The sequence below is a fragment of the Perca fluviatilis genome, chromosome 16, assembly GCF_010015445.1.
Source record: "Perca fluviatilis chromosome 16, GENO_Pfluv_1.0, whole genome shotgun sequence".
Lineage (NCBI taxonomy): Eukaryota > Metazoa > Chordata > Actinopteri > Perciformes > Percidae > Perca > Perca fluviatilis.
The window spans coordinates 7580974-7603057 of NC_053127.1; the positions used below are offsets into that span (position 1 = coordinate 7580974).

General features: G+C 42.6%; 1 protein-coding gene across 1 annotated transcript; it reads left to right on the forward strand.

Moving 5' to 3' along the window:
* The first annotated feature begins 634 nt into the window (after positions 1-634).
* LOC120575631 (proline-rich protein 7) lies at positions 635-21551 on the forward strand. The gene is made up of 2 exons (XM_039826450.1): positions 635-2229; positions 19515-21551. The coding sequence occupies exons 1-2, from the start codon at positions 1872-1874 to the stop codon at positions 20207-20209; spliced, it is 1053 nt and encodes a 350-aa protein (XP_039682384.1). The 5' UTR covers positions 635-1871; the 3' UTR covers positions 20210-21551.
* The last annotated feature ends 533 nt before the right edge of the window (positions 21552-22084 follow it).

Below are 22084 nucleotides of genomic sequence, written 5' to 3' on the forward strand. Positions count from 1 at the left end.
CCCCCTGCAGCCCTGAAGGGGACCAGCTTTTTGACTTCACGTGGACTAAACAAGTCCAACAGGGATTCACACATCACCTGATTGGACGCCGCCTCAGTTCGTCCGGCCCACAGGCCTTGGTTTCTTCCAGCTTCAACTTCTTTTTCCTCTCTTGTATCTTGGACTTGAGGTTCTGCCTTAAAAAAATCAGATGACGATGCCGTCGCAACTTTTTTTCTGTCAGAAAATATGGAAACGTTTTCCGCCACCGCCGCTGAGAAGGTGGATTATTGAAAGGAGTCTGGTGGAGCTTTTTGGGAGAATTTAAAGCGATGTTCGCTGCTGTTGAAACACACGTGAAGGCGCATCTGTAATCTTGTGGAATAACAGTGTGGCTCTGTGTGTGTTTATCCTGCATTCACACACATTTTCATTTAAATGAGGAGCGCTGCAGAGGAGCTCGTTTCTAAAACATCTGTACGGACAAAGAATATTTACAAGCAGAAAGAAATATGTATATTTTTGGATTTTTCTGATCCAATTTCCAGATTTTGGGCCATTCAGTAAAAAAAAAAAAAATAGAGACTCTGCTTTTAGTGAAGTTAAAATTTACTAATATATATACATATATATATATTTTTTTAAAGCACAATATTTCCTTGTTGACATTTTTTATTATTATTAATTTGCTGGTGGTGCAGTACGTTTCTCATTTTCAGGCACATAATTTGGACAAAAATCATTTTGTATGCCAGTTTCTGCTGTCACGCCTCTAAAGTGGAACATCCTGTGATTTATGTCAATTTATGTTTAAACCATGTGTTGATGAGGCTAACGAGTCGCTGCCGCTGTTTCCAATTCAATTAACCTCGTCGTTAACTTTTGGCATTCAGGTACTTTGTGCACTCTTTAGGAAATAATTTTAATGACATTTAATTTAATAAGAATGCTTATGTATGCCATTTCACGTTTTATTGAAGATCAAATCAAATCAAGCTTTATTTGTCATTGCATGAATACAGTGTATTAACACAACGAAATTCAAGGTGCCACTCCAGATCAGTGCTTTAAAAAAAAAAAAAAATTAATAAAATATGTAACAAACAAACACCCCCCATCCCCTACATACATTTCACTCTCTCTTTTCTCTCTCCCACACACACTCACCCACCCACATATACTGATGCTAACGGCTAGTCCTTCATAAACATAACCAAGAGGAAATGCAGAACGTGACAGTTATATTCCAGAAGAGGTGCAGATTATAATGAATGTTTCCTCAACAACTATCTATGTAAACTGTTTTTAAAATTTAAATTATCATAATTTTTTACTTCTTCAGGCAATTCTATAAGGTTCTTTGATTCCATTTTCTTGATAACTTTATCACGAAAGCAGAAGTCTTTTTAATGTCTGTTTACATTTTGTGAAGCATTGAAACAAACACGACACCGATCACAGCTATTATTTTGGAAGTTTTGGAACCAGATTATTTTTATTTTATTTTTTTTTTGAAGGATGTTGTGACTTTACCGGAGTTGAATGCATCAGTATTCAAGTAAAGCGGCCAAACTCGCAGCTCTCTTTGACTGCTGTTAACACCTTCTATCACATTACTTTATTTTGTCAGTTGCCACCTTGGAATACAGCCCACAGAATCACAATGTCAGCATTTTAATCAGCATTTTTTTTTTTTATCACCGAATGTGATTCAAGTGCCAGAATTTGGCTTATTGACCCCAGAGAGACGAGCCACAGGCCTGCCAAGTTTCACGGCATCCAGAGGACAAGAGGACTTCACGGACATCCCGCCCTGCACACCTTAAATCACCTCTGCCTGCCTCGGTGGGGGGGGGGACGGACGGGAACTCTCATCCCGTCCCGTCAGCGCCATGGTGATGTCGCAGGGCACCTACACCTTCCTGGCGTGTTTCGCCGGCTTCTGGTTGGTCTGGGCCGTCATCGTCATGCTCTGCTGTTTCTGCAGCTTCCTGCAGCGCAGGCTGAAGCGCCACCACGAGGAGAGGCTGAGGGAGCAATGTCTGCGCACTGTAGAGATGGAGCCACTCGGCTGTCCTCCCACAGGATACCCGCCGCCGCCTCCTCCGCCGCCGCCGCTTTCACCCCCCCCACCACCTTTACAGCTGCCTAGGGAGCCGCCACAGTTCTGCGCCCCCGAAACCCTGTCGCCGCCTCTTCCTCTGCAGGTCCCTCATCCCATGCCGCAAGCAAACTGGGTCAGCATACCAGGTAACGTCAACGTATATTGTTATTGGGTTTTTTATTTGACATTTTTAATGTAACTTTTAATCCTAGTTTGTTTATTATTATTTGAATGTTTTTTCCAGGCTGGGATGATATGCTTTCGTCCCTGTTCGATTTTTATAATTCAGTCTTTATTCACACATAGGGCCCTATCTTGCACTCAGCGCAATTGACTTTTTACACCGACGCATGTATCATTCCTATTTTGCACCTGACGCAGAGCAGACTTTTCCCTCCACAGACGCACGTCGGTAAATTAGGGAATGTATTTGCGCTTGAAGTGTATTTTTATCTGACCATTCTATATAACTTGTATTTAAGCTTTATCCGAACATTTATGACTTGTACTTAAGATTCGGCATGAGGACTCAGATGAACTTTACCCCACTTTTAGAGGACACCTCACAGGAAACATCTGGAAAACATTATCTGTGGGGTACCCCTCTCCCAAGATAGAGGTGTCTTTGTTGGGAAAAAGGCCAGTTGGCTTGTAGCCATTGGTCAATTATTGATCCCACCCCAATTTATGAAGTATATATATGCGTCCTTTACACAAAGAACCTCAGAGGACCAACTTCAGAGAATCAGGGTGAGGTCCTCTCCGAGCTCTTCAGAGCTTGTAAATTGATGCTGAATTCTTTGATGTAAATAAACCTTTATAATCAAGAAACAGCGTCAGCGGATTCCTCTCCATACAGCATTACACCATCGATACTACATACACCACACGCTCCTGGGGGCGGTTCAGCGAAGAGAAGAGGCGTGTTCAGGCGCAAACGTTCCCTGGTGCTATTTTGCAGTTTCAGAAAACAATTCCACCATTGACTAGGAAAAACCTGGTCTAAAGTCAGTGGCGCTAGTCTAAAGTCAGTGGCGCGTTATTCAGATGCTATTTTAGGGGCGCATGCTTGGCCATAATGTAGCGTGTGCACAACGCGCATACACTTCTCTCATCTACACGGACGCAGCAGTTCCCATTTTTGCAAACCATACATAATAACAAGGAAAATATTACTGAAAATGCGCTTCAGGTGTTTGGATCGGTCAGGAGGCATTTTACAGTACAGTCCTCAAAAGGTCGCAGCATTCTTTGTGGCTTGTTGTGATTTACACAACATTTCCATGAATCATGGATAAATATTAGAGGACTTAAGGAGACGTAATGTTGAACTACGGTGGGATTGGACACTACAGCTGGATCTGGTCCGGGAGTGGCAATGCGCTCCTGATGGAGCGGGTGGACAGAGATGGAGTGGGGGGAGGAGGAAGGGGCACAACAGGAGCAGGTGGTGCATTTGGAGGCCCACGCTCCATGGCTGCAGCAATCCTCTCCAGACTTGAGGAGATGCGCCCGAGAGGCTGCAGCAACATCGCCACCTGGTCAAGACGGGCATTTATTACTTTGCCGCATCCTGGACACCTCCCGCTGGCGTGCGCCAGGCAAATCCGCCATTATAATAGCAATCCGCCATGGAACAAGCGCGCCTGCTCTTGAAAGGGAATGTGAGATGTGAGACGCTCTGATTGGTTTATTGCACGTTACGCCCAAACCACACCTAGCTACTTCAGACCAACCCATTTTAGATTTGCGTCGGGCGCAAGAATCATTTATCTCGCCGGTATACTAGCAACAGCGCCCGAGAGCCGCCCACAAAGCTACTTGCGTTTCACATTTGATACTTTTGTTTCAGATCGTTAAAATAGGGCCCGTCATCTTCCTATCATTAAAACACAATTCCAGAAGGTACAATGATCATATGTAGGCCGTGTGATATGGGGAATCGCAAATAAGCTACAAAAAGCTTTTTGGAGGGGGCCCGATAACAATAAACATACAATAGAGATTATAAAGACACAAAAATTCAATTCACAGTAGACTCAACACCGACAAATACCACAATGCGACAACTTCAAGTTTTCATTAAGCTCGTTCCAGTTCTTTCAAGATACATGGGTGCCAATTCAATTTGTATTGCGATTTTCATTTATTGCGATTCGATATTATTGAGTATTGCGATTTTCTTTTCCTTCTTAAACAAAAACAAAAGTTGAATAATACACTTTGTCACGACCCGGACGAGCCCCCATGTCACGACCTGGCTCAAAGGGTTGACAAAATGTGGAGAACACATGTTTGTTTAATTAAATTAAATACACAAAGTTAGGGCGCTTGGGTAGCTCACCTGGTAGAGTGTGCGCCCATATACAGAGGCTTAGTTCTCGACGCAGTGACCCTTTGCTGCATGATCGTTCCCCCTCTTTCTCCCCTTTTATGTCTAAAGCTGTCCTATCGAATAAAGAAAAAAAATACACAAACTTAAAAGGTGCACTATGAGTTCCTGCATGGTTTCAGCGCGATTTCATTTTTGTCTCAAATCGTAGGCATCACTCCCTGACTCCCACTAGCTGCCTGCCCCCTGAATACACCGTGAAAAAGCCCGGTCTCGGGAGACAACACAGGGGTTGTAAATGTCAAACACTAGAGGCACAGCCTGTACACCAAAATACAACAAACCACTCCAGCCAATCACCGACAAGATGGTTGGGGGAGGGGGTGGGGGTTAGTGACAGTTAATTAGTTAGTTATGACAGTTACAGAAACATGGGGGGAGGGAGCTCTGTTTTGTTTAAAATTTCCTTGGAACGTCAACAGAAGTATCCACGCAGGAACTCATAGTGCACCTTTAAACGTGCTACCAGTTTATCAGTTATGTGTGTGGTGTATGAATGTGTGAAGGTGTAGCGATGTAAGAAAGCAAAAGTAACTCAACCAAAGTCCAAACAAACCAAGCAACCTCAAGGAGAGAGGGAGCTCGACTGACTGCCCAGGCACTCCTATTTATAGACATGGGAGAAATCAACTCATCCAGGTGTCAGTCATCAGTCCTTACTGGCCAATCCCCAGATCCCAGCAACCCAAATGGACTTGAAATAAGTGTTGAGGCCTAGGAGCAGTCACAACTTCTAGAGACAATATATCATGAGACATTTCTAAAAACTAATTGTTTTCTTAGAAGAATGCACACCACATGTATTTACATAACATGCTGTATATTTTCAGCATTTTCTACTTTCGGTCTGTTTTGCTGGAAACGGATATGATGCAGTCGCCGTCGGCGGTACCGTAACATATTTAGGTGAATCTTTGGTAAAAAAAAGAAAAAAAAGAAAAATCTATTCTGTGGAAATTTTTCCCCACCTCTACATTATACTATATACAGTACATACAGTATAATATAATAGAGGGAAGATGGAGGGTTGGGGCAGGTAAAGGAAGCATTTGGGGCAAATTATAGGTGTGGATGGATTGGAAGAGGAGGATTTTAAAAGGGGACCTCAGTATATACTGGATCAGACCTTCATATATACCCCATTTCTGAGTATTTCAGATCACAAGAGCACAGAGCATGCTAACAGAATGTACTAGATGTAGCGGAAGTTATTTATGCATCATATTCTCCCCAAATATTAAGTTGTAGGCTACAAAAAGCCTGACACTCAATTAAATAATTGAGTCTTTAACTCAACCTACTGTGATAATCATGTTGCTTCTACTCGTTCTTTTCCAGTAACTGAGCAAAACGCTAAGAACTTGTATATATGTTGTGTCGTAATAGTAACCAAATAAGAAATGAATTGGAGATTTAACTATTTAAATTAAAATGTCAAACAATTATTGACACTAACAACTACGTAAAGTCTAACTATCAACCAAACTGCAGCAGAGAGTCTCTCCAAGCTCTGCAGGCAGCAGGAACTCGTGATTTCATTTCATTTCAACGACCCTCAGGTCAACATGTGGCCGACCTAAAAATATTTCATTGTTCGGAGCTGCTCACCGGCAAATCCAGCTGCCTTAGACTTCAAATATACAGCACCAATAGTGTATGAAACAACCGGTTTTCACTACACAGCGGAGTGTTTTCCTTTCCTCATCTCTCGGAAGCTGTATTTAAAAATTAGCAGTCACTGTATAAATACTGCATCCACTAGTCTCAACACTAACACTACTCACTGCAGCTTTTCTCTCGAGCAGAACATTAAGCTCTTCTTTACTGCTGTGTGTAAAATTACTGACAAATATCAAACCTGCCACGTCTTATTTGCTCTTTATTTAACGAGGTAAATGCATATTTCATTAATTAGACACATAATTTGAACTCTTGAAGACATGAAGACAAGAAATAAATACATTCACAACATCCATATGAGCAATTCAGATGCAGACAGAGAAGCAGGATTTTTATTATTATTCACTGTCAGATTTGTTTTAGACACTTGGCTTCCCAGCTTCTACCTCCCTGCCTGCCAGGCAGCGTTCCCCCGCAGGGTGTCATGGTGACAGCTGCCGCTGAGGCGTGGGTGGTGACTGTGGAGGCCGAGCGGTGACAGAGGGAGCAACAACACGGCCGGGCGAAACTAAAAGAGAAACAAAAAGACGAGAAAACAGAGATAATCTAGGCCCCTTTCACACATGCACTGCAAACGTGAACTTATCTCTACATTACCCGGAGGAGCTGCATGTAGGTTTGGGTTTTTTCCGATACTTGTGCTAAAACGATACTTTTAAAATGGTGCCGGTACCTAAACAGTGCTTGAACCGATACTTTTCTTACTTAAAAAATGACAGTAGTCAAATTTAAAGATTGTCTTGTTTATTGCTAAGGCCATATGGCCAAATTTAAATAATTTATTATAATAAGTGTAATAACTTATTTTACCAGTCAATTGCTGTAAAACAAGAATCACTAGATGGCAAAATGGTATTTTACAACCACAACTTGAGTTTCTTGAGTTGCCCTTGAATGCATCATGAGCTCACGCGGCGCAAAGAAATGCACCATTAAATCTCGTCTGTGTTGTTTCTTCTACAACTGCGACTGCGGCACCGGCCATGGTGTCTCGTAAAGTGCAGCTAGGCCGCACTGTGTCTTTGGCTGCAGACTGTTGTAGGCCTACGTTTCGGTGTTGGAATCATTTCCAGTAAAATACAGCCACACGGTACACTTCAGCTGTCAGCATTTTAACCGTGTTTAAGCCAGCTACTAGCTAACGGTAGGCTAACGTTACCTGCTGCAAAGGCAAGTGTAACGTTAACTTGTATCACGTGCAGTGATGCTTCGGTTTACTGTAACGTCCGTTTCGGAGCACCAGAGGGCAGCGCAGGCATTTAAGTGGCATCAAAATGAGGCAACGAAATATGCGTTATTTGGTCAGGTAGATACTCGTCGTTTAGGGTTTTGGTACCCAACCCTAGCTGTATGTGAGAACGCAAATGTCCGAATCAGTTGGACCGGACATTAACACTAGAAGTGCCAGAATTCCATAACTACTAGAACTGACGTGAGCGGTCATTTTGACTGCCAGATTCCAAACTCTATAATCTCTCATGATAAATACCAAATTGCGATATTGTATTATGTATTGTGTTAGGATATCTTTAGAAAAACGTAATAACAGCGAAATGTACATTTTAACGAGTTTAATTATACATTTGAGTAGTAATACGTGTTTTAATCATTCATATCATGGCATAGTAAACAGTCATTATTTCATACATTCATATCCCGAAAAATATGGTGTGGAAATTCATTCAACTTAACTCATAACAGCCAAATAACAATTAAAAGTATCTTATTTGAACATTTAGCTATAACCTAACCTGGCACTGCCTCCGTTTTGGCGTCTGCTGCGGTGCGCAGAGCTGTTCGGACCGTGTGCATCTGCCCTTTTTTCCTCCATAAACTCTGCTCTCAGCTCCTCTGCCAGTTGCTGCATGAACGTCCTCCGGACAATTTTACAGCTGGTGCACTCCTTGGAGAGGATGTGTGCAATGATTCCAGCCAGTTCGAGGATGTATAAAGTTATATGAACATGTAAACAGCCATCGACGTGTACCGCGCCTTTCACAGAGCGATCGCCTGGAGTCCATCCACGCCGTAGTAGCCTGCGTTACAGACTCTGGCTTTGCCTTCTGCCCATCGGTGAAGCCCACACTTGTTACTCGAGACCACTAGTTACGTTTCTCTGACACAGACTATGGTAGTTACTAAGCAACCAAGATGCATCTTCAACCGCGCGAAAGATTCCAAACAATACCGCGAAAATCCGAGCGGTCAATATGACCGTGTATGGCCGAAATAGGTAAAAGTGATTGTATTTTCTTTGCCTTTTGTGTAATGTATATAAAAACAATTTTAAATTAAAATACAGACTATTTTAGGAAAAGTCAGGCAGCAGCAGGATTGTATTTTTTTATTCAGCAAAGTTATTACACATAAATTTCAAAACGGTCAAAATGGCCGTTCTAGTGTTAAAGTGCCCATATTATGAAAAAAACACTTTTTCTGGTATTTGGGGTGTTATTTTGTGTCTCTGGTGCTTCCACACACATACAAACTTTGAAAAAAATCCACCCATGCTGTTTTGAGTGAGATACGGTTTCTGAATGTGTCCTGCCTTCAGTCTCCTGGTGAGCTGTTCAAAATCGGCTCGGACTGTGACGTCACAATCCGAAATGAGCTGGCTAACCGCAACCGTTAGCTTGTAGCGTTAGCATTAGCATGCTAACGCTAATGCTAACACTAGCATGGTACCTCGTTCTCAATAGCAAAGCACTGCTACAACACACACAAGTTCACCATAATCTACAAAAGAACTACTTACATGTGCGCCCTCATTTAGAAGTCTCCCAGCTAATCCTGCCTTGTAACTGACTGAAGTTGGAGAAACAGCCTGTCTTTTACTTCTATGGAGCTAGCTAGCTGACATGATCTACATCTGAGCTACTGAGCATGTGCGAGTGCAGTCAAAGATAGTACAGAAGAAGAAGAAGAAAAGAGGTCTCACTCTGTAGCTAAAACAGAAACCAGGTGAAAAGAGGATCTACAGCAGTGAGAGAGAGCTGTGCAGTACAACAAAAATATGGTGTTTTTTGAAAATTAAACCATGTAAACCTATTCTGGTACAACCTTAAAATACAATTATGAACCTGAAAATGAGTATAATATGGGCGCTTTAAATTATCTTTACCCTTCCAGCTCCCAATTACAAAGTCTGTGCAATGTCTGTTAAGCCCTCATATGAACAGATTGTCCTATTTACATCAAGTGAGTGGGTGAAACCAGAAGATAACAAACATCCAAGGGTGAAGTAAAAGACGCTTCGGCAGTGGCTCTCAGCGTCAGATACGACATAAAAATCACCCTTCAGCGTCTGTATGGAACGCACCTGGAGGAGCAGCAGCTCGACTGCAGCGCTGTAAGATGACGTAGCATTAAAACAGACAACGGTAGCGAGTAGTATGAAAGACAAAAAAATGCCACGTAGGGAGGTTGGTTGGGGTGGTGGATGGGTCAAACAACACAGGACTATCACTCAGGAGACCAGGGTTCGTGTCCCGTTCTTGTCCCGCGTGTCACAGAAACATACATTTTGTAACGCCCACTCACGATCTTTTCCTAAACCTAACTGTCCCGCTCTTGGACCACATGTCAGTCAGTAGGTCCGATCCAGAGCGTCAAAAGTGACGTCAAGAGTCCCGATGCTAAAGGAGACTTAGCGTGAATAACAAATGCCAAAGGACGCCAAGAGTCCCTGCGCTAAAGGAGACTTTTAGTGTGAATAACAAACGCCAAAGGCACATGACCAAGTGCCCGTATTTTACATAATGGGAGACTGAAAATGTATTGCACTGAAGGACCCAATAAAAATACTATAAGCTTAAAGTGACATTAAAGCGTTAACATACTGCCGATTTAATATTTGCAACGTTTCATCAAAACTAACTTTACAAAAGTTAAAATGCAGTCTCCAGTTTATGTATAGTGTGATAATTTACTAATGTTCATTCTGTTGTATCGAACATTTAAATGTGGAGAGGAAGAATGATTTTAATGGAATTATTCACAGACGAAAATAATGATGAATTAAAAAGCGAAGAAGAATTAGGAGAAGAGAAGAGGTAAGCAATTAGAAACCAATGATGGAGGAGGAACAGCGTAAACCTTTATGAATTTGTCGAGTGCTAGGAAAGAAGAGGGATAATTGGAGAGTTAAAGGAAAGCTGGAGTGAGTAAAATAGCATCAGCTGCTGTCAAAGTTGGTTAATGAGCACAGACAGACAGTAACGGGTAAAACAAAAGGTTGCTGGAGTCTCGGTCACAAAGCAGACTGATGAAGAGGTTTAGTATCCAGGCAGCAGCAGAGCTGAAAGAGAAGCAGGTGCCGACAAGCTGAGCACAGCAGAGGACGGAGAGAGAAGCTGGGAGCTGTTTTAGTCGTACGAGAGGAGGATGTGGAGATGGAGATTCAATTCAATTTTATTTATAGTGTCAAATCATAACAGGAGTTATCTCAGGAGACTTTACATATAGAGTAGGTCTAGACCACACTCTATAATTTACAAAGACCCAACAATTCCCTGCAAGAGCAAGCATTTGGTGCAACAGTGGCGAAGAAAAACTTCCTTTCAACAGGCAGAAACCTCAGGCAGAACCAGGGTCTTGGTGGGCGGCCATCTGATCCCATCACATTTCACACTCATTTGGCTTCAACTCCATTTACACTTGTTGGGATAGCTATAGTATGCAATATCAAAAAAAGCTGAATGTAAATGCAACTAAGAAGCATTAGAGACAGCTTGAAATCTGATCACTCAAACCACCAAAGCTCACTAATGAACACGTATATTGTAACCTTTTTATTAGGTACACTTGCTAAAAGTAATGTATTCTAAATGCCAATTTATGCTTCTCGGTTAAGGTACGTACGTAGGTACGTGGAGATACGGACCCTACTCCGGGCCCTATGCCAGACCCTATGCCGTAGCCGACGTGCACCTCTCAAAAAATTTAACAATGTTGTGGCAACGCAGATGGCAACGACTGCGATTGATTGCTTGTCAGCTTGGCTGTGGCTTGGTAATGTTGCATTTCCCCCCCTACTCATTTCCGGGTTCTCCATAAATAACATGAAATCAAGTAGAAGGTTGACTTTTCCTGCTACAGCTTTCCCACCGTGGTCAAAAAGCACAGGGGAGACACTTTGTTTCTCTCACTATATGCTTCTACTTCGAGTTAGTAATCACTCCAAAAATAATCACCGTCACTCTCTCACTTGCTCTACCACACACACACACACACACACACCCTGCTATTCTCTTAAAGAGATCGAAGCAGACGCCAACGCACAAGTATAAACTTCAGGCCACTTACGTAGGCAACGGCCAAAGCTCTGCGTGGAGCCTCCGCAGAACCATAAATCCCGCTGAATGCCGCATTTCCACTTCATGGTACGGCAAGGCTCTACTCAAGTAGACCTGCTACTTTTTTCTGGTATCACCTCAGTCGAATTTCCAAGTGATCTGAGCCGATACTACTTAAAACTTTACAGATCACTGATTAGTCAGAGAGAATCGTCACTAGCGCAACACGGGACATCCTGCCGTTTTTTAAATAGGAAAGCTATATGTCAACAAAGTACTTTTCACAGATGGAGTAAGTCACAAAGTGCTTTACAGGGGCAAACACAAGAAACACAATACAGAGTGAAAAACAGAGAAACGCAAGAGAGAGGTGGATGCTTACAGCAAATAAAAGATGCGTTCAAACATCTGAGATGGTAAAAACAGCAATACGAGTTTGGCTCCAGAAACAGATTTCATGGATCACTCAGCTGTCATCCCACACAGCCAGCATGTCTCGCTCTGACAGGCTTTTGTACCAAAGTCATGACCCACACAGGATGTTCACACTGGGAGCAGCTCAGTTCAGACCGGCAGTGGGTGAGGATTCCTCCTCTGCAGCCGTCTGCAGCCACAGTGTTTTGAACTTGATAATCATGGCTTTTCTTTGACAACATTTATAAATAAAATTGGCAATCATTACTACTAAGAGTTAAAGGAGATATATGCTAATTTTCAGGTTCATACTTGTATTTTGGGTTTCTACTAGAACATAAAAACACAATTCTTTGATTACTATCTGTCTGAATATACCTGTATTGACCCTCTGTCTGAAACCCTCCATCCCTTAAGCCTCACCTCGGCTTGCGAGAAAAATATGGCGCACCTTTGCAATGTTCTTGATACGTGGGTGTAGATACTCAGACAACGCATTCCAATGAACAGGTTCATATGTTTCTGTACGTAAACCTACGCACAACAATTCGTGTGATAACTTTTGAAATTACGGCGACCAGGTCAAGAGTTCAGTTAAGTTTAGCAGTTGTTACTGTTAAGTTTAGCCACAAAAAGGTGACTGTCTTGCAGTAACATGACAGTTAAGTTTAGGCACTAAAACTAGTTAAGGTTAGAAAAAAAGATGCTGTTTGGGTTAAAACACCAGTCCACTTAAGTAGTACACCCAGTACACGAACACTTGTTCCTGGCTTAAAAGTATTGTGTTTTGGGACCCATCCATCCACCCCGACCTTCTCCCTTTGCGGATCGTTGCGGTCTTATACAGCGGGAGTCAATGTGGGGCTTACAGTAATAAATACGTGCAATACATAGAAATTACAAGGCATTAGTTTTCATAGCTATATGTATGTCTGACTCAGATTGGGGGTGGTATATTCTAATAAACCTGCATGTCTCATAGCAAGGGGAGACAAATCTATCTGAATGGCTTGTTGAATCCCATGTTTTCTGATCTAGGCAGCCCACAAAAAACTGAGTGGGTTGTCTTATTTCACAGTTTGTGGGTTGGTAGATACCCAAATGTATATGTGCATGAAATGCCCCCTTCAAGAAGAGGTAAAGGATGAGATATAAGGAGAGAGATAAGGAAGGAAGTGAGAGAGGAAAGAGGAGCATTGGGGAGAGAGATGTGATAGGAGAAGAGAGGGGTAGATGCCAGATGAGATAAGAGGAGAGAGATTAGGGGAGAAAATGGAGAGGGACGAGATCAGAGGACAAGAGAGAAGATACATCAAGGAGAAAAAGATGTAAAGAAAATAAAGGGATGAGATGAAATGAGAGAAGAGTAATTCGGAGATAAGAGAAGCAAATTGATGAAAATGAGATAAAACTGGAGATTAGATGAGGAGAGAAAAGACTTTTGAGATCATAAACCCTGATGAAATAACATTCTGATTTACAGAAAGAAAACCGCGTGGTTGGCACTTAAAATGAATGAAAGGATGTTTGTATCTAGTGTTTATTCACACAATCACGTTTCTGTGTAATCCTGTAATTCACCTTGACAAATACGATCACCGTCATTTATACAGATGCCACAGATCACTGCTTCACAGTCACGTATACTTTATCCTCACAGAGCCAGCTGTCTCTTCAAAGCAAACCCCTTGTGATCCTCCCGGTGGAGACATCAGTCCCATGTGTTTCTGCTGATGTTTATTTAAAGCTGCCCTGGCAGCTGGTAGCATGGTTTAGAGCAGAGAGAGCTGGACAACAATGACAGTCTGATCCCGTAGGTATTTGTGAGGCATGATGCAGGAGTGTCCAACTTTGGCCAGGTACACTCACACACATGGAACGCACACATTTGCATCTATAAATACATCCAGCTCCATGGCAACAATTCAACAAACAGCTGTTGATTTACACCACTGTGATATGATGATGAAAAAACTAATTGCACTTACATGTTGCACTTAATTCAATTAAAAAAAAAAAAAATGTATAGGGTCAAATCATAACATAATTTATCTCGGGACACTTTACAGACAGAATAGGTCTTGGTCTATATCGATGACGTTCCACTTCTGGAATTGCTCCGGTGCCAACGGAAATTCCGCCAGATGTCCCTCATTTCGGCCCGGATGACCTTCCGTTTTCTTTGTGTTGTAATTTTAATGTGCTCATATTATGCTTTTGGGCTTTTTTGTGCACGTTATAGGTTTACAAAGTGAAAAAGCCCAAAGCCCCCCCCCCCAAAGGGACTTACCATCTCCAACAGAAAACACTGTTCACCAACTGCTCCAAACAGCTCTACTGTAGTCCAGCCTTTACTTCAGAGACAAACCTGGTCACTTTGTAACACACGTTATAATGCTCGCCTAGCTGCTAGCGTGGCACGCCCTCATACTCTGCTTCTGACTGGCTAGTAGTCCTTACCTAGGTACTGTCAGGGCACACCCTCATACTCTGCTTCTGACTGGCTAGTAGTCCTTACCTAGGTACTGTCAGGGCACGCCCTCATACTCTGCTTCTGACTGGCTAGTAGTCCTTACCTAGGTACTGTCAGGGCACGCCCTCATACTCTGCTTCTGACTGGCTAGTAGTCCTTACCTAGCTACTGCTCAACACACAGGGTGAAAAGAGGAGCTGCAGCAATGTGCAGTACAACAAAAATATGTTTTTTGAAAATTAAACCATGTTAACCTTTTCTGATATAACCTCTACATACAATTATGAACCTGATAATGACCATAATATGAACACTTTATGGATTTATGGGGACTATGGTTAACTGCTCCTCAGATCTCTGCAGGGTAAATCCAGACAGCTAGCTAGAATAGCTGCGCTGTGAAGGAAGGTCTGGCAATGCAAGACTAAATAGGTCTAGACCACACTATAATTTACAAAGACCCAAGAACTTACATGTGGCTCTTTGTAGTTTGGCTTATTTGAAGCTAATGTAATTGATTCTTGCTGTTCTGAATTCATACCTTTATGGTTGAATGCACTTATTGGAAGTTTCTTTGGATAAAAGCGTCAGCTAAATTAAGTATAACGTAATGTGATGTCTGTTGTAGGTGTAAACAGGTTTTTGTTGGAGTAATCATCAGAGACACTGGAACTCAGGATAATGTATATCTTGTAGTCATTTACAATATTTCCCACCACGACTTGCAGACAAGCAAGAACACTGCAAGCTTGCAACATCATTGCAGAGAAACTGTTGAGTTCAGATGTCAGTCACTTTGAAAAAAGGGGTTATATGGTTTAAATAAACATATGATTTTTGCATGGATAGTGCAAAACCTTTTCTTTTTTCCAAAAGAGCCTCTGCAAGAAACCGACAAGTCAAGTTACTGTAAAAGCAGAAGCAGAGAGCTTGTGCAACATTTTGACAAATATTGATCAGGATCTGGGCAGATTCATCAGCCTGGAAACAGAAACTGCCGTCAGTTGTTTAAAAAAAAAAATGCTTTCAGACTGATGTTTGCTGCCCAAGGCCCAAAATATTTTTTTCTTTATACTGACAATTCATTGAAATATAGACCCAACTGTCTTACATTATGCCCACAGCCTCTCTGGCAGGTCAGATGTATTTTGGAAATGTTGCAGGAGTAAACTTGTTTCCTGTGCTTCTATTTCTCTTCAGTAAAGTACACATTTTCAGTAGTTTTTGGCTTTAATGTCATCCAGAAGAAAATGTCAAACAAATTAGTGTCAGCTAAAAGACACGTCGACACAACTTTACAACCAAACTACACCTGAAGTTGAACAATATAGCGCTTTGTTTTCTGTTGTTTCAACCACATGATGGGAAATGTAACCGATAGAATAAAAGAAAACAGCCTTTTACGTACTGTATGTCAGCTGTAGCCACTGAGACTATGACTATGATTCATGGCTCAGCGCTCCTTAAAAGCACAGTGACTGTGTGAATGGTCCAATTAGTGGAGAAGAAGTGAGGAACTGCTTGTGTACTGCAGAAAATATCTCGCCAAGGCTTTTATTTGACTGTGCTGTGCTCGTATTGTTCGACACATTGAGTATGTTTACATGCACAGCAATATTCCACTATTATTCCGAATATGACAATATTCAGAATTTGATACAGATCATGTAAACAGCAGATTCCGGTTGGATATTCTGAATAAGGCCTTTTTCCAAATTTAGCATTTTCCGATTAAGAAGTGGGATATTCCGGTATTATTCTGGTTTTAGAGGCATTCTTTGGACATGTATACAGCGCATTTGGAATATGTGTCTCAATCGGGGGTTTTAACCACAGTTTATGGCCTCTTTGCTATGGTTGCTGTACACAAACCAACCAGCCAACAGTTTGCAAGACTGGAGACCCTATAAGAAGGAGAAACACAGCTAATTTTAAACATTATCAAAGACTTGGATATCAACAGGTGTTTGGATATGCGCACACATCGCTACGCCGAGCTTTTCAAGAAACTGGTTGAAGGAATGAAAGAGGGACGCTGCGTTCACACGGTCCAAAATGTCCACCGCCTGTAAACTGCACGGCTACACGTAAAACGGGAATATTATTTCAACATTCACTTTTATTAGCCATGTAAACAGCTTACTCAGAATATCGTCTCTTTCGGAATAAGGGCAAAAACCAGAAGATTATGTGCATAAACATAGTCATTGTGATGTCTAGGTGGTTCGAGAAATCTGAGACAAACAGGGCGGGACTGGTTGACCCGGGCCTTGTCAGCCCCGACAAAATGTAGCAACACGTTTTTTTTCAAAATGAAACGCGGGTGCGTTGATTATTCATTACCACAAGTTTACAGATTCTGCTGATTGGGTGTTACGGCCAAAACAAACAAAGGAATGAAAGGCATCTCTAAAGCTCATCCTTCTGCCCCTGACCACAGGCAGCTGCTTACACTCCGCATTTTGCATAACTTGGTGTTGACTCTAAGAGCAGGCGTTTTCTCTTCCTACATTGATGCCTTACTGGAGTCCGTATTTTTGTTAGCTTTTTAATGCAAATCATTCAACGCCGGTAGAGATACCACTTTCTCTGATCTAGTTTTTTTATTGTCATCATTACTGCTTACAACTTAAGCATTCTAAACACGGAGGAGTTTGTTCCATCATCGCACAGACACTTTTTCTGCCCGATCATAACAGACAAACTGACAGAAACCAAGGAGCTCTGTAACGTCAAAAACACTCTAATTTACATCTCTACATATTTTTTATGGTCTAGTTATTCACCTCTTTAGTAACTTCAGCATTATCTGGTATTGCAGCTAGAGCATAGGTCGGCTGGAGTTACCATGGTTACGCGTCTTCAACGGCAAGGAGGATCTCAGGAAGTGACGTTGAAAATTACAGCTTAGTTTGTCCAAAAAGATCCACACTACTGTTTATTTACACAAAAGTATGTTGAACGATAGTATACATGTTGATTATGTGGTGCAGAGTATGAGATTTCGGATGCAACCAAAGTGTGTTTCACACACACAAATTTAAATTCCAGGCTTCATCATTATGAAAAGTGGATACCATACTGCAAAATGGCGTCAATTTATTACAATAAAAGTTGTTTACATCCTACTAACTGCTCGATTATGGAAAAAAAATCATAATCACAATTATTTTTGTCAATATTGACATCACGATTAACAGGATAACTAACTCATTGATTTTTACAAACGTTGCAATTATGCAACTTAAAAAACAGTGTAACAGTTGAACAAATCAACAGTAGGCTAATCACCTCAAACTGTGAAATATCTCTTAATACTTTGGCCGTTTAAGCTTTTTTTTCCATTCAGAACACAAGACATAAGAGTTTACTTGCAAAACGTAGTGTGCAAAATAATAGACTCTCGATTATTCCATTTTTGTGATCGTTAGGAGCCAAAATCGTAATCGCGATTCAAATTTCGATTAATTGCACAGACCTACCACAATCACAAAAAACACTTCCGTGTAGAAAACTCGCTGTTACAGAGATATGCGAAATTGGCAAACTTGTTAATTTTTTTTTTTTTTTTTAAGATAATTTTTTGGGCATTTTAGGCCTTTATTTCTGACAGGACAACTAAGAAAGGGGAGAGAGACAGGGGGAATGACATGCAGCAAAGGGCCACAGGTCAGAGTTGAACCCACGCCCGCTGCGTCAAGGACTAAGCCAATTTATATGGGCGCGCGCTCTACCAGGTGAGCAACCCAGGCGCCCAAACTTGTTAATGTCTGTTATCATTTCCAGCCATAACTGTAACGTTTAAAGATATAAACATGGTGCTCCGACCTGATGTTTCTGCTGTACTTCTATTTTGCTTTGCTAACTTCTTTGATTAACCAAATCTAGCGTTGCGAACAGCACCGGCCGGCCTGACCGCTAGTTTAGGTGCTGTAATTTTCTTTAGTCTGTGGCCCAACAGGTAAATTAGGTCTGCAAGCCATCGTTAGTCAAAGTGTTGACATTTGAAAGCATCAAAAATGCATTTTAGGTAAATGAGATGACAGTATATCCAGTTGTTCCTCATCCCCGTTTGCTCAGTGCCGTTAAATTGTATGTACTAGACGCAGGAGTTTTTTACCCATAAACATAAACCCATATTTGCGCTTTTCCGTGTCATGCATATGCATTCACGGGAGGGTCAAGGGGAAAGTGGGAGTTTCCCCCATAAAGAGATAAGAGCGTAAAGTGCGCTTAATTATGTATTCCGCGTTATGTACAAAAACCACCCGTGACACCGCGCCTCCGCCTATTAAAAGCAGGTGTAAACCCGCTGCAATATGCGGGTTTCCTCGAATATTCCTCCTGGTGAAATGGCAGCAGTAATCGGAGCAAGACGAAGACATAGGCCAAGGAGACGAGCTGAAAGGATTTTTGCCACAAGGATCACACTTGTTCAGTGGAGTGAACACGAAATCATTAAGCGTTACAGATTAAGCACCCATGCAATATTACAGTTACCGGAGGAAATCAAAGATGACATTGAATCTCCGACTCAGTGTTCACATTCCATTCCAGCAGTTGTTAAACTCCTAGCTACGTTACAAATATTGGCATCAGGATCATTTCAAACAGTCCTAGCATCAGCAGTGGGAATATCGCAGTCTGCACTCAGCCGTATCATAGCACAAGTACTTAACGCTTTGCTACAGCGCAATTTACGGTATAGTGGGCGGATAAAGGCGCCGATTACCCGATGAACTGCAGGTTTGGTGAATACGACATAAGCTGTAAGTATCACAACATGCGCTTTCTGCGGGTTGGACATGGCGCTGATAACGCTACATTCGAAAATGTACGTACACCTGGCCCTGGGTCTATAGTGTTCCTTCTGGTTTGCTTCAGCATTATGCAGCCCACTGCACAATACTTATTATTGTCTCTTGTCTCAGACTTTAAATTGGGATCACACTACAAACATAAAAATAGCTTTTCTAGTTTTATCAATATTTGACCTCTATACCATACCTTGTATACAGTTTGATATGTCTTGTTAGTTTTACAGGTGTCCCTTTATAATGTTGGTCAATGACCAAGGGGATTTTTTACTGCTGGCCTCTGGGACAAGTTGGCAGCAAGGCTGACTCGTTAAAATGTTGGTGTATGTTGTGATTAATCCCAGTCTCTTCTTTTTTTCAGACACAGACATATTTGGGAAGCCGCCCTGCTATGAGGAGGCAGTTCTGATGGAGGATCCTCCTCCGCCCTACAGTGAAGTATTGGCCGACCCGCGGGGGGGCACCTACCTGAAGCCTGCCCCACTCCGAGCCGCACCACCTGCGCCCCCGCCTCTGAGGGAACACCAGGATCCTGCTCCAGTGTTCACGTCCGAGACCAGCAAGCCTCCAGTGAGGTCTGTGTTCCCCGAGCGAGGTTACTCCTCCCTGATACGCCTGCCGTCGTCCCAGCGCTGGGACTCCCTGGGTCATCTCCTGTCCAACATGGACCTGAACCACAACAACCTCAGCCCGCCGGGGGCCCGTCCTATCCAGGCTGCCACTGCGATGGCTACCATGCCCCGCCGAGAGCCCAGGATTCACCACGATGGACTTGGGCTCAGAGGTGGAACACAAGGGCTCCAAGGAAGCATACAAGGACTTCAAGGAGGCATACAAGGACTCCACGGAGGCATACAAGGACTCCAAGGAAGCATACATGGAGTCCAAGGAGGCATACAAGGACTCCACGGAGGCATACAAGGACTTCGAGGGGGGATACAGGGGTTCCAAGGAGGGTTTCAAGGTCTTCAGGGGGTCCATGAACTGAGGGAACTCGAGCCCAGCTGTGGCCTCCCAACAGCCTTCCCCCTGCTGGGTCGTAGCACCGCTGTCTAGTGCTTACTGGAGGAGTCTTAACTAACCACTAATGTGGCTCATCTCTAAAGAGCCTTTAAGCAGGGGACCTCTAAAGACAGACTTCCTGTCTGTGTGCCTCCTTTGCTGCTCCGTGTTTACGGCACTAACATGGCCAGTAGTAGAGATTTAATTCCCCAAAGAGCTAAAAGAGGGTTAAAGTGCTGCCAAGGTTACCGTGCACGGCAGCTGAATTCTCGCAATATCGCGCGAGAATCGCGGGATCACATATCACGAAAATCCATCTCTGTCAGGCTCCAACCTATGGCGTTTGTGTCTGAACTACAGCTGACCGGTGAGGAGATACCGGCAGCTACGGGCGTGGTTTAGGTGTGTGTGACGGCCACGACTGTTGGTTCAAAACAACAATGGCGGACGTGATAGACCGATTACCTGCCAGGTTTTTTCTTTGGAAAGTGCCTGCCCTTTCCCAAACAGTTTCCAATGACGGCTTCTCGGATTGGTTCTGTGTTAAACCATCTGGCGTGTCAAGTCACTGCAAAGACGCCAGGAGTTTGAGTTCCCCATGCAGCCATGTGGGCTTACTCAGCTGGGACTTTCAGCTCTGTGTGTGAGTAAAGGAGGAAATCACACACCATTTGACACCAGCGTTGTCGAGTTACAGACGCATCCTGATGTCACATTAAAGCTAATCGAGTCCCAGGTTCCTTTGAACAGCCGAGCAGAGAAAAAGGAGCAGTTACGAGCAACGGGCACGTTTCCCCACCTTTCGTTTTCATTTCTACCTCCCCTTCTCGTGTCTTCCTCTCATTCTCTTCATCCCTCCCCTCCTCTCGTCTCTCTCTGTGCCGGAGCCAACCTATTGTAGCAGTCTGCCGTTGCCATAGCTCCCGGGAACTGTATGTTGCCCAACAGGACCTCTCCTCTTTTATCTGCTTTGATTTTCTCCGAAGACTCTGTTCACAGATAGATACTCACAGTCCTTGAGACGAGACAAACAGTTAGAAAGGAACATGTGGCGACCCTTCGCTTGGACTCTGCCACGGCGCTTGTGACGTCAGAGCCCGAAGGCCAGTTTTCACAGTGAGACAAAACAAAACAAAAAAAAGGTAGAGTACAACAAGCTCTCCAGAGAACCGAGTGTACTTGGTTTGTATTTTGTAACATGCTGCTTCGTTGTTTTCAGTGTCTTTACTACAAATTGTCTGGGTGTGCGGGTCCTTCTTGTAGTCACAGGATGACGTTTGCTGGGTCATTCATGTGGAAGAAACATAATTTTTCATGTACAAATTTATTATCATTCTTTTAAAGCTTTGTCTGAAATGCATTTTCTCTTTGTGAAATAAAAAAAAAACCATCTTCAGCTGCTAAGGTTTCTTTCAATATTTTATGAATTTAAAAACAAAAGCCAAAATGGGAACAGCTAATTGTCTGTTTTTATGCTCACCGTTATATACCATAAAATGTTGGATTCCTCCCTCTGGAGCCAAAAAAATAATAATTAAAGCCATTAACTTCACTATATGTCGTCTGGATTAAATTGGTAGTAAAGTTTTCTTTAAAGGTGCCAAATAATACATACTTTTTTAACCTTTCTTCATCATTCTTTAATGGTATGTATTTACTTTTATTTCAACCTGACCTCACAGAATTCCGTGAAATGAACACGGTCCCTTAACTCAAAATCTGTGGCAGTTTGCAAAACATTCCGTGATGGGAACCACAGAAGAATTACGTTAAATAAACACGCCACCGTTTGATGAAATAGGGCTTATCACAGTCTACCCTGGCAGTTTTTTTGTCTCAGTGCAAGTAATTGGGTTGTTTTTTTGTCTTTTGTCTTTCACTACGCTAAGCTAACTAGCGGACTACCGGACTAAAACGATGCATGCACAA

What these genes read in the sequence shown, in the direction of transcription:
- LOC120575631 (XM_039826450.1), top strand. Translation starts at nt 1,872, where the DNA reads ATGGTGATGTCGCAGGGCACCTACACCTTCCTGGCGTGTTTCGCCGGC. An exon ending in AAACTGGGTCAGCATACCAG is followed by an intron (nt 2,230 to 19,514) that starts GTAACGTCAACG and finishes TCTTTTTTTCAG; the next exon opens with ACACAGACATATTTGGGAAG.